General features: G+C 36.2%; 1 protein-coding gene across 1 annotated transcript in view; it reads right to left on the bottom strand.

Moving 5' to 3' along the window:
- The window catches only part of kcp (kielin cysteine rich BMP regulator), a 40,087-nt gene extending 26,906 nt beyond the window's left edge, over window positions 1-13,181 (bottom strand). The window contains exons 1-5 of the mRNA XM_059507043.1: window positions 12,730-13,181; window positions 3,717-4,273; window positions 1,988-2,060; window positions 1,379-1,572; window positions 6-177 (exon numbers count right to left, since the gene is read on the bottom strand). Coding sequence (XP_059363026.1) covers window positions 6-177; window positions 1,379-1,572; window positions 1,988-2,060; window positions 3,717-4,273; window positions 12,730-12,829 — 1,096 coding nt within the window. The 5' untranslated portion in view covers window positions 12,830-13,181. The remainder of the gene's footprint in view (window positions 1-5; window positions 178-1,378; window positions 1,573-1,987; window positions 2,061-3,716; window positions 4,274-12,729) is intronic.
- Window positions 13,182-13,769: the final 588 nt, after the last annotated feature.

Here is a 13,769-nt window from a genome sequence, read left to right as displayed (position 1 = left end):
ATTACTCACCATTGAAGCGTTCGCACTGAACATTCCCTTGAGTGCAGTGACAGACTGTGTTTCTGTCAGGAGACCCCAGCGGGACCCCTCATCCATCTCACGTCCCTCGTACACACACTTCCGTTTCGAACACTCACACGTTTCCAGGTGGTCAACTCTCGCCTGCAGGGCTGTGTTCTACATACATACAGAGAGTTGTTAAAACATGTGATAAAATCAATTGTTTGGCATTTGTATTAAATTAAAAAACAGATATCTCAGCAAAGTGTTTATTTATTTTATTTCAGTTCGGGTTTAGTTTAATTTCAGTTAGTAATTTTAGACTTAATCTTAAACCCATAAACTTACACTTAAATTTATTTCCTTGGCAAGGTAACATTTTAACATCTCTTTTTGTCATCATATATATATATATATATATATATATATATATATATATATATATATATTGTATTTTATTTTTTATTTACAATTTTTAATTTTATTTCAGCTTTATTTCATTTGTTTATATTTTTAAAATATTTTTAGTTTAAGCTAACAATAATATATTTGATATATATGATACTGTTGTCCTTTTTTATTAGGTTTTTTATATTTATAGATTATATTTTTGTGAGATTCTTTTTGACCCCCCTGAACACCCCGTGTCTAGCGAGAATGTGCACCTGTCTGATATTAATGTGCTAGACTAAAACATTACTCATACAACATGTTTATCTGATTATTTACAAATGAGGTTATGCTTATTCAGCTTGTATTTTCCAGACAATTTTGTCTTTCACTTTTGCAAATGCTATATATATGCAGCACCGTGCATAATAAAGTTGAGCTTAGAATGAACTGCACTCTTTGTGTGTCTCATTCTTTGGTCCCAGGTACCTGTTCTCTGCTCTCTAGCCCATCGAGAACCAGAACTTATATTTTCGATCACAAAGGCTAGAATATACATTTATTCTTACAGAAGGAGTTTTAATCACCAGTCGCTAGTGGAATTAAGCTTTCCATTGCTGTTATACTTCGGCTAGCAACAATAGTCACTTGTTAACTTGTTGACTATTAGTGGGGAGAGTGATTGGGTATTATTGGATATTATTTTATTTCAGCTTTTATATCACTTAATAATTTTAGTCTTAGTAAATGATAACAACAGCACTTTGACATGTATACTGTTAAGGTAAATAATTACTATATTCATTTACCATGACATTCACATGGTAATTCAATACTGTATACCACATGACTATCATTTTACAGTTTCCTTATACAAACCCTGGTTTGGTCATGGCACGTCCAAAAAAAACATTGATAGTACCACAGTACTTTCTAATCCAAGTGCAGACCCACCAGTATGCCTACTGGTGATACGTTTCCAATGTACCTGTCTCTTCAGCATGTCCAGCATTGTCATAATGTTATGCAGGCTCATCTCCAGTTGGCCAAGACGTTCGTTTGATTCAATGGGGTATCTTGTAGCTAACACTATACCATCTCCACGGTCTCCCTGATCTAGCATCACATCTGGGTTATAGTTTGCGGTGGGACTGGTGCGAATGACTGTGTCTGGAAGGGAGTCTGTAACAACCACAAACACACAAATGCATGGAAACACACAGGTTATAAAAGATGAATGCATTGTGCCAGGCCAAAAAAAAAAAACATGTTTTTTTTGGACAAATTTCTAGATGCATACATCAGTATTTGATCATGAACAATTTCAACATGAGTATTGGGGGCCAAAAATGGTATTAAGGTTCCCAGAAAACAATCATAAATATCCTTTATGAAATAATACTACACCCAAAAAATGCACTAGCTGACATTAACCTATAGCCAAAAAAGAAAACATAAAAGAATAAAATATTTATAAACCTGAAATCCTAACTTTACAACAGAAGAAGCTGTATGGCCTATATTGTCAGCTCTGTTGTGTGTGTTTTTCATGTGCATGTGTAGTTCAGCTGTTTAAATGTTTTTATTGTTTTCATGCCTGTTACATTGTCACAGAACCATGGACGCCTCTCATATGCCCTGGTGGAGAGTTCAGCCGTCTGCCAAGCCCCCTGCAACAATGAGAAAACACATACAGTCAGTTCTGTGGCCATGAACACAATGAACTCTGTAACCATCGCAACCCATTGCAAAGTCATGACAGTAACGTTGTAAAACAGATGAGCAATGACAACACCAGAACATTCACCTCTGTAGAATGCTTTAAAGGCACAGTGCACTCAAAAATGACAATGTTGTCAATTTACTGACCATTGTGTTATTCTAAACCTGTATGAGATTTTTTTTTACTTTGTGTGCATTTTAATATGACTTTAGATTTTTTTCTTCCGTTGGAAAAAAAAAAAAATTTTAATTTTTTTTTTCTTATTCAATAGATGCTGTAAATACACCATCTGGTCCCAAAATGGATATTTCCCCACCATTTCCACATAGCTGTTCACTTTGTTTCAAATATGATACAATACTGCATATCTGAACTCTTGGTATCTTTAGAAGCTGTTAAATGAATAAAATCCCTTCTTCCAAATATCCCTGAAATGGATTCAAATATAAAATTTTATGAACAGACTACAGAGAGCAAGGCAATGTGCCTAAATTTGACCATTTCAGTGCATTTTTAGCACTCAGGGTACAAAAGCATATTATTTGATAGAGGAAAATAAGATACAATTCTAATTTGAACATGATTTATTCTTTAGACATAATTGTTTAAATAAAATAAGTATCACTGAGTCTCATTGAGAGCCCCATATATTTGGGACTGAATGATATAGGGCTTTGAAAATGAAGATTTCAGAAGAAACGTTAATTATAATATAAAATCATTTAAATATTTTTAATATCTTCTTCAGTTATAGGCACACAAACTTTGGAATATGAATATTTATGGTACTCAGACAGGTCTGTTCAATGCAGTTGCTTTGAGTCTTTGACACAAGGAAATGAGACATTTCTAGTTTCAACATTATTTGTTCTTCAGACATTCCTCAAAGTTACCTACAATTGGTCTTTGGCCAATGAAAATTTGTGCAAATTAACGTTTTACTCCTGGAGCCATATTGAAATTCCAATATCTCTGGAATTGAACTACATATGGCCTTAAAAATGAAGATGCCACAAAAGGAAAGTTTGTAAAGAAAGACCCAATATCTAAAGCGTCTTGAGATACAGTCATGCAAACTTTGAAAAAAAAAAAAAACCTTGAAAAGTGTTCTTTCGCCATTTCTGAAAGGTCACCATTGGCACATAATGCAACAAAGACATCTAAAGTAAACCGATTTTTTGGCTCTGAATCTGAGGTGAAAAATTCAATTTTTTCCCCATCAGCAAATCAGTGGATTGCCTAAACATTCATCCATGACATTTAATATTTTGGCTATATTTTTAATATTATCACTATATATGTTTATCTTTCTTCAGAAAAACATATTAGCAAATGTAAAAAAAAAAATCCTGAAATTTGATTGATTTGACACAGAATGACCAAAAAGAGTAATTCCTATGCCAAATTGTTATAGTGTAGTTATTGTGAAAAACTTTACCAGTAGTTATTCTAAACACCCGTGTGAACTTGAGGAGAACTGACTTTTGACATTTACTAAAAATCCCATTGGGATCAGTTGATTAGAAGTCAAAAAATTGCTGATTTATAGGTGTCCAGATACACTAGCATGCAGGTGCATATTTGTTTGTTACTGTAAACTCACCATGAACTTGCTGGACTTTTTTTCTACAGTGCTGGAGAAGGTAACCTGCAGATCATGTGGGAAGTCCAGAGTCAGGATTTGTTCCCCTTCTTTCAGTTTGAGCACCACGGCATTCTGGCAGTCCACATACAGCACAATCTGCCTGGGCTCCACACTCAGAGCCATCCTCACCCAACCTCTGCCAGTAAAGGGACTCCCGCCGGGTACCTTTAGCACCGCAGGCCGCAGGCCGTCCACTGACCTGAACTCTAGCTGAAGCCAGTCTGCTTTAGTGTTGGAGACGAGCTCCAGCAGGGGACGATCGCCATTCTTCAGGAAGGTAGAGGAGGTGAAGGAGATGAGGGTAGCTTCCGAGCCTCTGCGCTGACTGCCCACCAGGTGCAAACCCAGGACGCCCAGTGAGGTGTTGAAGAGGTAGTCCAAAAATGTCTGGGGTAGTTTGAGATGAGGCCTGCTGGAACGGAAACGCCAGGCTGCCGTCTTTGGGTCACGACCATTGACCTTAGTCACCCCGGGGATAGTGTGAGTGACATTAAGAACCTCCAAGAGGTTGAGTACTAATAGAAGACACATGTAGAATGACATCAGTGACATTAACAAGCCACATGCTGTATGCCTGGTAATCATTCAGTACTGTGGTATTTGTGACGCTGGAGAACAAAACCAGTCAGTCGCTGGGGTATATTTGTAGCAATAGCCGAAAAAACATTGTATAGGTCAAAATTATCGATTTTTCTTTTATGCCAAAAATCATTAGGATATTAAGTAAAGATCATGTAAAATATATAAAAACTTTATTTTTGATTAGTAATATGCATTGCTAAAAATTCATCTGGAAAACTTCAAAGGCGATTTTCTCAATATTTAGATTTTTTTGTACCCTCAGATTCCGGATTTTCAAATAGTTGTATCTCGGCCAAATATTGTTCTAACAAACCACACATCAATGGAAAGATTATTTATTCAGCTTTCAGCTGATGTATAAATCTCAATTTCGAAAAATTTACACTTAAGACTGGTTTTGCGATATATATTTTACCAAGGATGCATATTTGATCAAAAAACTAATAGTGAAATATTATTTATAATAATATTCCAAAATGTTACTGTTTTTTATTGTAGCGAATAAATGCAGCCTTGATAAGCATAATAGATTTCTTTCAAAAATATTAAGCTAGTTTGTGTAGTTGCTGCAATAGCAGAGTGGCTGGGGACTATTTTCAGGTGCTGCGTAATATCACTGCGCCTACTCTACCCATGATACGGCAGCAAAGTTCCTCGGTCATTACGCCGGAATAAGAGTATAGTTCCTAGCCATAACAGCCTAGAAAATCGCAAATTTTCATTTTCCATCGGTCTTATTACACAATGTAACACAAAGGTGGACTCCAGGCACAATTCGGGAATCCAAAATCCAGTGCTTAATTTGTAAATTGCGAGGTCCCGGAACAAAGCGGGGTAACAGATCCGGCATGTGATTACAGGAGGGAGAGGTAACGGAACATTCGCGCAATCACATTGCTGGACCAGTTTAAGTGATTTTAAAGGCGTGCATCAGTTGCATTAAGGGTCTGTAAGGTCATGAAAATGCCATGCGATTTTAAAACAACAATTTCCAGGCCTAAAAACGTTTTGAAAAAGTTGTGGAATTTTATTTTTCAAATCTCTGTGTAATAGTTATATTTAATCAGGTCCTACATTTCTGTGGTTTTAATAATTCTCGCAGCTTTCAAGTTTTTAATGAGGTAAATCCCTGCATTTATTCAACATAGCTTGTAGGTTTGAATAATAAAATAAATCCACACAAACAAGATTTAATCAGTCATTTGAAACCATAAACTCTCTCGGAGCGCTTCACATCAGCGCATCTTTTCTGCACTTCAGCGACCTGCAGCAAGCTGCGATACAAGACTCACTTGCATTTCGATCGGGACAGCTGACAGAACTGTCACTTGACTTGACTAATCGGGTAATTGTTGCATTGTCACAAAAAATGTATAATTTGAACACCTTTTAAGTATTTTAAGCCATTTGGTACTCGCGCGCTCCACATGCTGCATTATTAGGCTATGTGCCCTCGCAGTCACATCCAAAGCTCGCGCGAGTTATTTTTCGTAGTTTGTTGAGTTTAAGCAACCAAATACACACAATATGATGTCTGATGGTTGTTGACAATAATAAAATAATAATAACGAATTATAATAGAAATATGAATTTTGGTTAATTTATCATGGCACATATCTGTGTGCCATACGGAAACGCCACCCCTGGAGGAGGGGGATCCGCCAAAATGAGGTGCCAGATCCGATTTCGGAGGTGCCGGATCTGGATCCGGCTTGTTCCGGCACAAATTAAGCCCTGCCGAAATCTATTCCAGTTCTGGAATAGGATGCTTAAGGTCAGGAATTGTCTACTTGTTATAAAATTTAAATATCGATTCCTCTAATCGATTACTTTGTGTGCATTTTAATATGACTTTAAACTATTCAAGCACAAGAAGACTCCTGCACTGTTTTCTGTACTGCGCACATACTGTAGGGGTATAGCAATCATTTCAGAAATTAGGTAGACAGAAATGTTAAAAAAAGATAATAAAAAAACTTGACTTTTTTCTAATTGACAGGCTTTATTTTTTCATAAGTCTTTTAACTGGCTAAGAAATCAAATAGGCCTACAATGCTGGATGGTAACGAATCATTTGTAGTTAATTATTTCCTGTATTTTCCTAATGACAATTTTAGGATAAGTTTATACAAACGCATAATAAGGCAAAATAGTTTCTATACTGTAATAAATATGTCATGTCGTTTTGGATATGAATAAATAGTCCGGTCATAGATAGACTATTTTGTTTCTTGACCTATGTGCACACACATCCAAAGCACGTGCACAGAAAAGTTGTTAACATTGAGGTTATTTTAGCTTCGTACATTTAGTTTAACTGCACTGTTAAAGAGGTTGATTTTTACCATTCGACTGTACATATTTTAGACACTTACAGTGTTCTTGCTCCATCCATGCAATAAATCTATCAACCGAGTTTTCTATTTACTACTGCTGTGTGCTCAGGTAATATCGATGGTATGACCCATTTTAGGAGCTGACGAAATTATGATTTAAAATCAGTGCATAGCTCAAATTCACTAAAATTCTGAAACGTTAGTTTTGCACCCGAGTCAGACCTGTCTGTTGAATACTTTTGTTTTGTTTTACTCAAGTAAAAGTACCACAAATTAATTATACTCAAGAAAGTAGAAAATTTGTAAAAAAAAAATTACTCAAGTACTATAACGAAAGTATTTGTAATTAATTACAATACTTTCCACCTTTAGTCAGATCTTTACTGTTCCAAAGCTCCCAGAGGACAACACTGCTCTACACATGCACAGACACACACTCTTAATCTATATCTCAGGTATTTCTGTATAAAAGCAGACTGAATTGAGAAGAGACAGGAACTTAAAAGACTAGACAGAGACAGAAAGAAAGATAGGAAACAAAGGTTATGTGGAAGTTAAAAGGGTCCTTTGAAAATAAAAAAATAGCTGGCAAGCAGAAATGTACCCGGCACTGGGCAAATCAAAAACTGTCAGATAAACAGAGGCAAACAGAGACATAGACAACAGAGAGAGAGAAGTGCTTGTGTGCTCAGTGTGTTTGTGCATGCTTTAACTTAGCTATGGTTTGAGTACAGCACTGTCTGAATCTAAAATCAGAATCAAAATCTCTCTTTGGGAACATCCTTGAAGTCAAAATATGTTGAAAACTGAGCACATTTTTGATGCAAAAGATTAGGGGTAGGGTTGTTCTGTAAATAATTAGAAAAATGTAACATATTTATGTATTATTCTAATTCAAAATATGTTTGAGCAGTAAAGTTAGTTTGCGATAATGATAATTATAAATGTGGAATTGCAAAAAAAAAAAAAAAAAAAAAAAAAAAGTTATTATAATGCAATTTGGTTTTCATTATATGGTTGGGATTAGTTTGTTATCATAATTATGATTAATTAATTATGAATTTGTGCATTTTTAGATATTAATCTAATGCAAAAAAAGGGGAGGGTTTAGCTTGTTTGTAATAATCATAAAACGCTTTAGAACAACAGAAGTCAATAGGATGTTCTAATTTAGATGCTTTTTACTAGCTATATTTTTAGGGATTTAAAAAAAAAAAGTTATACAAATACAAAGTCTTCATTTACTTACTAAATTTAAATGGATTGGTAGTGGGCTAACGCACTTAAGGGGCAAACAGAATGTATTTTTTTTTTGTTTGTTTATTTTATTTTATTCGTTTATTATTATTTTTTCCCAGGTTCGATTCCCCGGGAACACATGATAGGTAAAAATTGATAGCCAGAATGCACTGTAAGTCGCTTTGGATAAAAGCGTCTGCTAAATGCATAATTTTTTTTTTTTTTTTTTTTGCCGAAGACTATCATGCAGGGATAGCGAGCAGCCAGTGGCCCATTGGTTTGTCTCCTGTATTTACAGTGTAAACATCCAATCACAATGCGCTATAGATGGAGCAATGAAGAATTTCACTTCAGTAGCCTACATCACTTCAACTTCTTCCTCAATGGGTTTTCCCAAGTTCTCACAGCAGATTTATCAGGAACAGGCTTGCTCTGCAGTGAGTGATGTGGGCCAAAGAGGCCAAGCAGGAGGTGAAGAAGATAGTAGTTGAATTGGTAAAGTGCTTGATAAGGGACTCGCAGCTGAGGCAGGGATTAAATTTTTTGGCCAAGTCAAGTCAAGTGTGTTCATAGAGTTTTCCATGGGCCAATGCGAATAAAGCTAGATTTAAATAAAAAAAAATACATGATATTGTTTGACTTGACGTTTTATTCTATCTAAACCAAGATGTGATATGAGTGTGATACATAGGCTACATACATACAGGTGCTGGTCATATAATTAGAATATCATCAAAAAGTTGATTAATTTCACTAATTCCATTCAAAAGGTGAAACTTGTATATTACATTCATTCATTACACACAGACTGATATTTCAAATGTTTATTTATTTTAATTTTGATGATTATAACTGACAACTAAGGAAAATCCCAAATTCAGTATCTCAGAAGGTTAGAATATAACTTAGGACCAATACAAAGAAAGGATTTTTAGAAATCTTGGCTAACTGAAAAGTATGAACATGGAAAGTATGAGCATGTACAGCACTCAATACTTAGTTGGGGCTCCTATTGACTGAATTACCGCATCAATGCGGCGTGGCATGGAGTCGATCAGTCTGTGGCACTGCTCAGGTGTTAAGAGAGCCCAGGTTGCTCTGATAGTGGCCTTCAGCTCTTCTGCATTCTTGGGTCTGGCATATTGCATCTTCCTCTTCACAATACCCAATATTTTGTGAACGCAATATCGCGTTCATTATCGCAAATGAATAGTCTTTGATAATGACTGGATATTGCGTAGCTTGTCAGTGATCTACAGCTCTGTCTATTAAATGTCGCTCGATTTACCGCTAATCAGGGAACCAGCTTTACTGACGAAATGAGTGTCTGACAACGCATGTGATATATCACCCATCCCTACAAGCATGTTAACAAAGTTGAGTGGAACTAAAAAGTGTGGAAGAAAAAGATGCAAAATCAACCGAGAGAACCGCAGCCTTATGAAGATTGTCAAGCAAACTGGATTCAAGAATTTTAGAGAACTTCACAAGGAATGGACAGACTGGGGTCAAGGCATCAAGAGCCACCACACAGAAGTGTCAAGAAACTTGGCCACAGTTGCCGTATTCCTCTTGTTAAGCCACTCCTGAATCACAGACAACGTCAGAGGCATCTTACCTGGGCCAAGGAGAAAAAGGACTTTAGACCATTGGTCTAAAGTCCTGTTTTCAGATGAAAGCAAGTTTTTTATTTTATTTGGAAACCAAGGTCCTAGATTCTGGAGGAAGGGTGGAGAAGCTCATAGCCCAAGTTGCTTGAAGTCCAGTGTTACGTTTCCACAGTCTGTGATGATTTGGGGTGCAATGTCATCTGCTGGTGTTGGTCCATTGTGTTTTTTGAAAACCACTGCATCCGTTTACCATGAAATTTTGGAGCACTTCATGCTTCCTTTTCCTGTCCATCTTTTTGAAGATGCTGATTTCATTTTCCAGCAGGATTTGGCACCTGCCACAAACTGATCACCTCCATGCCACGCTGAATTGAGGCAGTAATTAAAGCAAAAGGAGCCTCTACCAAGTATTGAGTACATGTACAGTAAATTAACATACTTTCCAGAAGTACAACAATTCACTAAACTAATTCACTTGTTTTAAATTGGTCTTATAAAGTATTCTAATTTGTTGAGATTAAATTGGTGGGTTTTTGTTAAATGTGAGCCAAAATCATCATAATTAAAAGAACCAAAGACTTAATCTACTTCAGTCCGTCTGCATTTAATTTATTTACATTTACATTTATCTGATGCTTTTATCCAAAGTGACTTACAATTGCTATATATGTCAGAGGTCGCACTCCTCTGGAGCAACTAGGGGTTAAGTGTCTTGCTCAGGGACACATTGGTGTCACACAGTGGATTCGAACCCGGGTCTCTCACACCAAAGGCATGTGTCTTATCCACTGCGCCAACACCACCCCTTAATACTTAATACACAACATTCTAATTTATTGAGATGCACCTGGAAATGAGCGTGTTTTCTCATTTAAAAATCTTTCTAAATTATCCTTTAATGTGAGGTGGTCACCACCATGTTTGTTCGCGCTGCTGTTCAGAGAGTCCTGTCAGTCGGATTTATAGCATGTGAATTCATAAATTTCTCCTGAAATACAAGTTATAAGTGGCTGGTGAACTGGGTGAAGAATAGAGTGAACTTTATAGTTTCTTACACGGTGAGTATCTGATATGAATAAAACACATTGGCAAATTAAATTTGAATGGATTGTTAATGTTGCTTCCAAGAACATATGTATTTTTTATTTTTAACTCTAAATGTGTTGTTTTACTAGAACTTATGTGTATTTAAATGTCTGAAAGCTAAAATATGCATTATGTGTGTTTGAATTTGGCAGTATGTGATGTCACCGAATGTTCTAAATCCTATATGTGGGACCATACTGCTCAAAGGGTTAATAATAATTAATTTATAATTTATGCGGTGCATTTATTTTCACAAATTATTAAGGAGGCAGCTGACGTTAATGGAATAATTTGCAGGTTTACTCGCAAACTACATTTCCTGTTACATCAATAAGGTATGATCCAGAGCCATTAGAAACGTAAATATACTTGATTGAATTAAATTAATTGAAAAGTGTAGTGTAGTAGTAGTAATAGAATTTGTTTGCGGTCATAATGATGACAATAGGTAAGCGCACACAAAAAGCGTAACATCTGTTCTGTGCTCCGGCGTGGTTACCGCTCACAATGCATGCGTACCATGTCCGAGCCCAACCGAACCATGCCCTGGCCCAGGGGTCTCATTTATAAACATTGCGTACGCACAAAATGCGCATAGAAATATGCGTAGGCAATTTTCCACACACATAACGGGATTTGTAAAAAATAAACTTGGCATAATATGTACACACTGTACAGACATTATAAACCATGCATACAAACTCTTTTTCCTGGAGTGAGAAAAGTAATGAAGTAATCAATGATTTTAAACTCTGTTTTCATGTTGATATACACATTTACATTAAATACTCCACTTGCATTAATGGAGATAAACACTGAAATTACATAACTTTAAAAAAAAATACATAATTTTATTAACAAAAGGCTACATAATTTTGCTGTGGCATGCTATTTTTTAATGACAGCTAGGAGTGCTATAGGTGCACAATAATTCATCTTTAAGCTAAACTACAGATTACATGTTATGATAAATATTTAAGCTAGAGCAATGATCAATGATGTGCACTTAATTTGATATTATGGGGGACACTGCTGGATTCAATGGTCCAACGGTCCATTGTCCGGTTTCAATGATAATAGCTTACTGTACAGCCACAGCTACACAGAGGTGTTGATGTGGTGTGAAGGCATCTCCACAACATTATGGAAAATACCACTCTAGGGTATAACTAGGAGAAAACGATAAGATTTGCACGTTTCCTTTTTAAAATACTTTGTCTGTGACTTGCCGAGCCAGACAACAGTATTTACACTGCAATAAAAATGGACCTATCTGTTTCCACTAAAAATAGCTAAACTGATGTTCATCAGCAAAACTGCATACATTTTATTTGATTTGAATTGTTTAAAACAATCGAAAAACTATCTGGCCAGTGTAAAAGAATGAGATCAGCTCTATTCTAAAATATATCTGAGAACAACTTCAAACCATTTTGTTTTTATGGTTGTTTTCATATATTTATTATAAAACATAAGATACTGGATTATTTTTAGCAATAAAAATTAATGTGTATGCGACAAATGGCATTATAGTCCCCATCTCATATTTCCTTAATGTCTCTGTGTTAAATGTCACGTGCTTGTGAATATGCATGGGAATGGTATGCAGATAAGGTTATACATAGTAAAACAAGGAGTTGTAAGCTCCAGAGGTGGAGATGCACATACGCACAATCTTCCCCTGCATGGGATTTATAAAAGGATTTTTGCGCAGGTTCTGTCAAAAAATCTAGCTTTGGTGTCTACGTACACTTTTAGGATGAAATCTACGGAGAGTTTTATAAATGAGACCCCAGGGCCGGCTAAACGAACCGCGCCCGAGCGCGGCCCTGAGCGCTCACACTAGTCAAACGAACCGGGCTTTGCGGGGTCAAACGCTCGGGCACGGTTCAGAACGCCTATTGTGAGTACACCTAGTGTGACAAGTTAGTGATTTTAATAAAGTGTAAATATTCCATGTAGTCTCGAAAAATTAAGAATAAATAAATATTAATAAATACTTTAGTGTGTGTTTCTTTTGGCATGTCTAAATTCAGTGATAGAATGTAGCGGCGGCACACATCAAAGAAACAATATATCGATCAATGTATCATGTGTTTGATTGACAGCTGCTCTTACCGGTCTCGGTCGCGTCCTGATGAGTCTGAACACAGTCACAAACATTCCAGAGGACAAGCAAACTCAGGAAAAGACCTCCAGCTAAAGCCTTCAGCTTCATTCTCACCAGCCAGACCAATCTAGTCCTGCCTCAAATCTTCAGAGAAAACTTGAAGAAGAAACTGATTATAAATACATTAAAATAAAATAAAAAATCAATACATGAAGGGAGATCTCGGATGAAGAGCTGGATGAGTCCTCTGGTATGGGCTCGTATGACAGCGACCCTCAGACATGAAACATCTGGATGCGTTTTCGTTTGGCTGGAGGGCTCGTGGCTTTCCTGTCGATTGCAAACAAAACAAGGCAAAGTTTCGTAATTTTCCGTCCTCCGCGAGTGAAACGAACGCTGTGAATGTGACAGTCGGAGGAGACTGCAGCTCTCTCCTGTGATCGGTGTTTCTCTGATCCTCCTTCTCTAACGTTCGAATTTCAGTTCCGGTTTTATGCTTTTAGTGAAGAACACAACAGTTGTCTGTATAGGCTACAAACATTATGGAATGCTCAACAGATCATGTGCATTCAAAAACTATTAAATATGAATTAGATAATATATGATATCATACAGGTATTAAAAATGCAAATATATGTGAAGTAATACACATTTTAACTTTAAATTACTAATAATCTACCCTTACAGTATTTTCTAGTAGTTTGGTATTTATCATAGAACCATAGAATACAAAAAATGGTATTCACTGGCAAAGGAGCCAAAAACAAAAAACAAATATAACCCTGAATTTATATACCCGAACAATCTTTCTATGCCGTGAAATCTTGATTGTAGGCTATATGAGTTGATCGGTCAGTTAAAAGAAATTGTTTCTTCAGGACTTATATTTGCAGTAACCAATTGAAGTTAAACACAGCTCAATGATGGATATGTTTCTTACAAACAAATAGATTTTCACCTCCCAAGATGTTAACTGATGGACTGTGGATTACTTGTGGAATATTATGATGTTATTATGACTACTCTCGTTCTGATGGCACCCATTCAC

Source organism: Carassius carassius, chromosome 23 (genome assembly GCF_963082965.1).
Source record: "Carassius carassius chromosome 23, fCarCar2.1, whole genome shotgun sequence".
NCBI classification, from domain to species: domain Eukaryota; kingdom Metazoa; phylum Chordata; class Actinopteri; order Cypriniformes; family Cyprinidae; genus Carassius; species Carassius carassius.
Note: the sequence above shows the minus strand (reverse complement) of the source record. Positions and strands in the feature narration are given on the sequence as shown.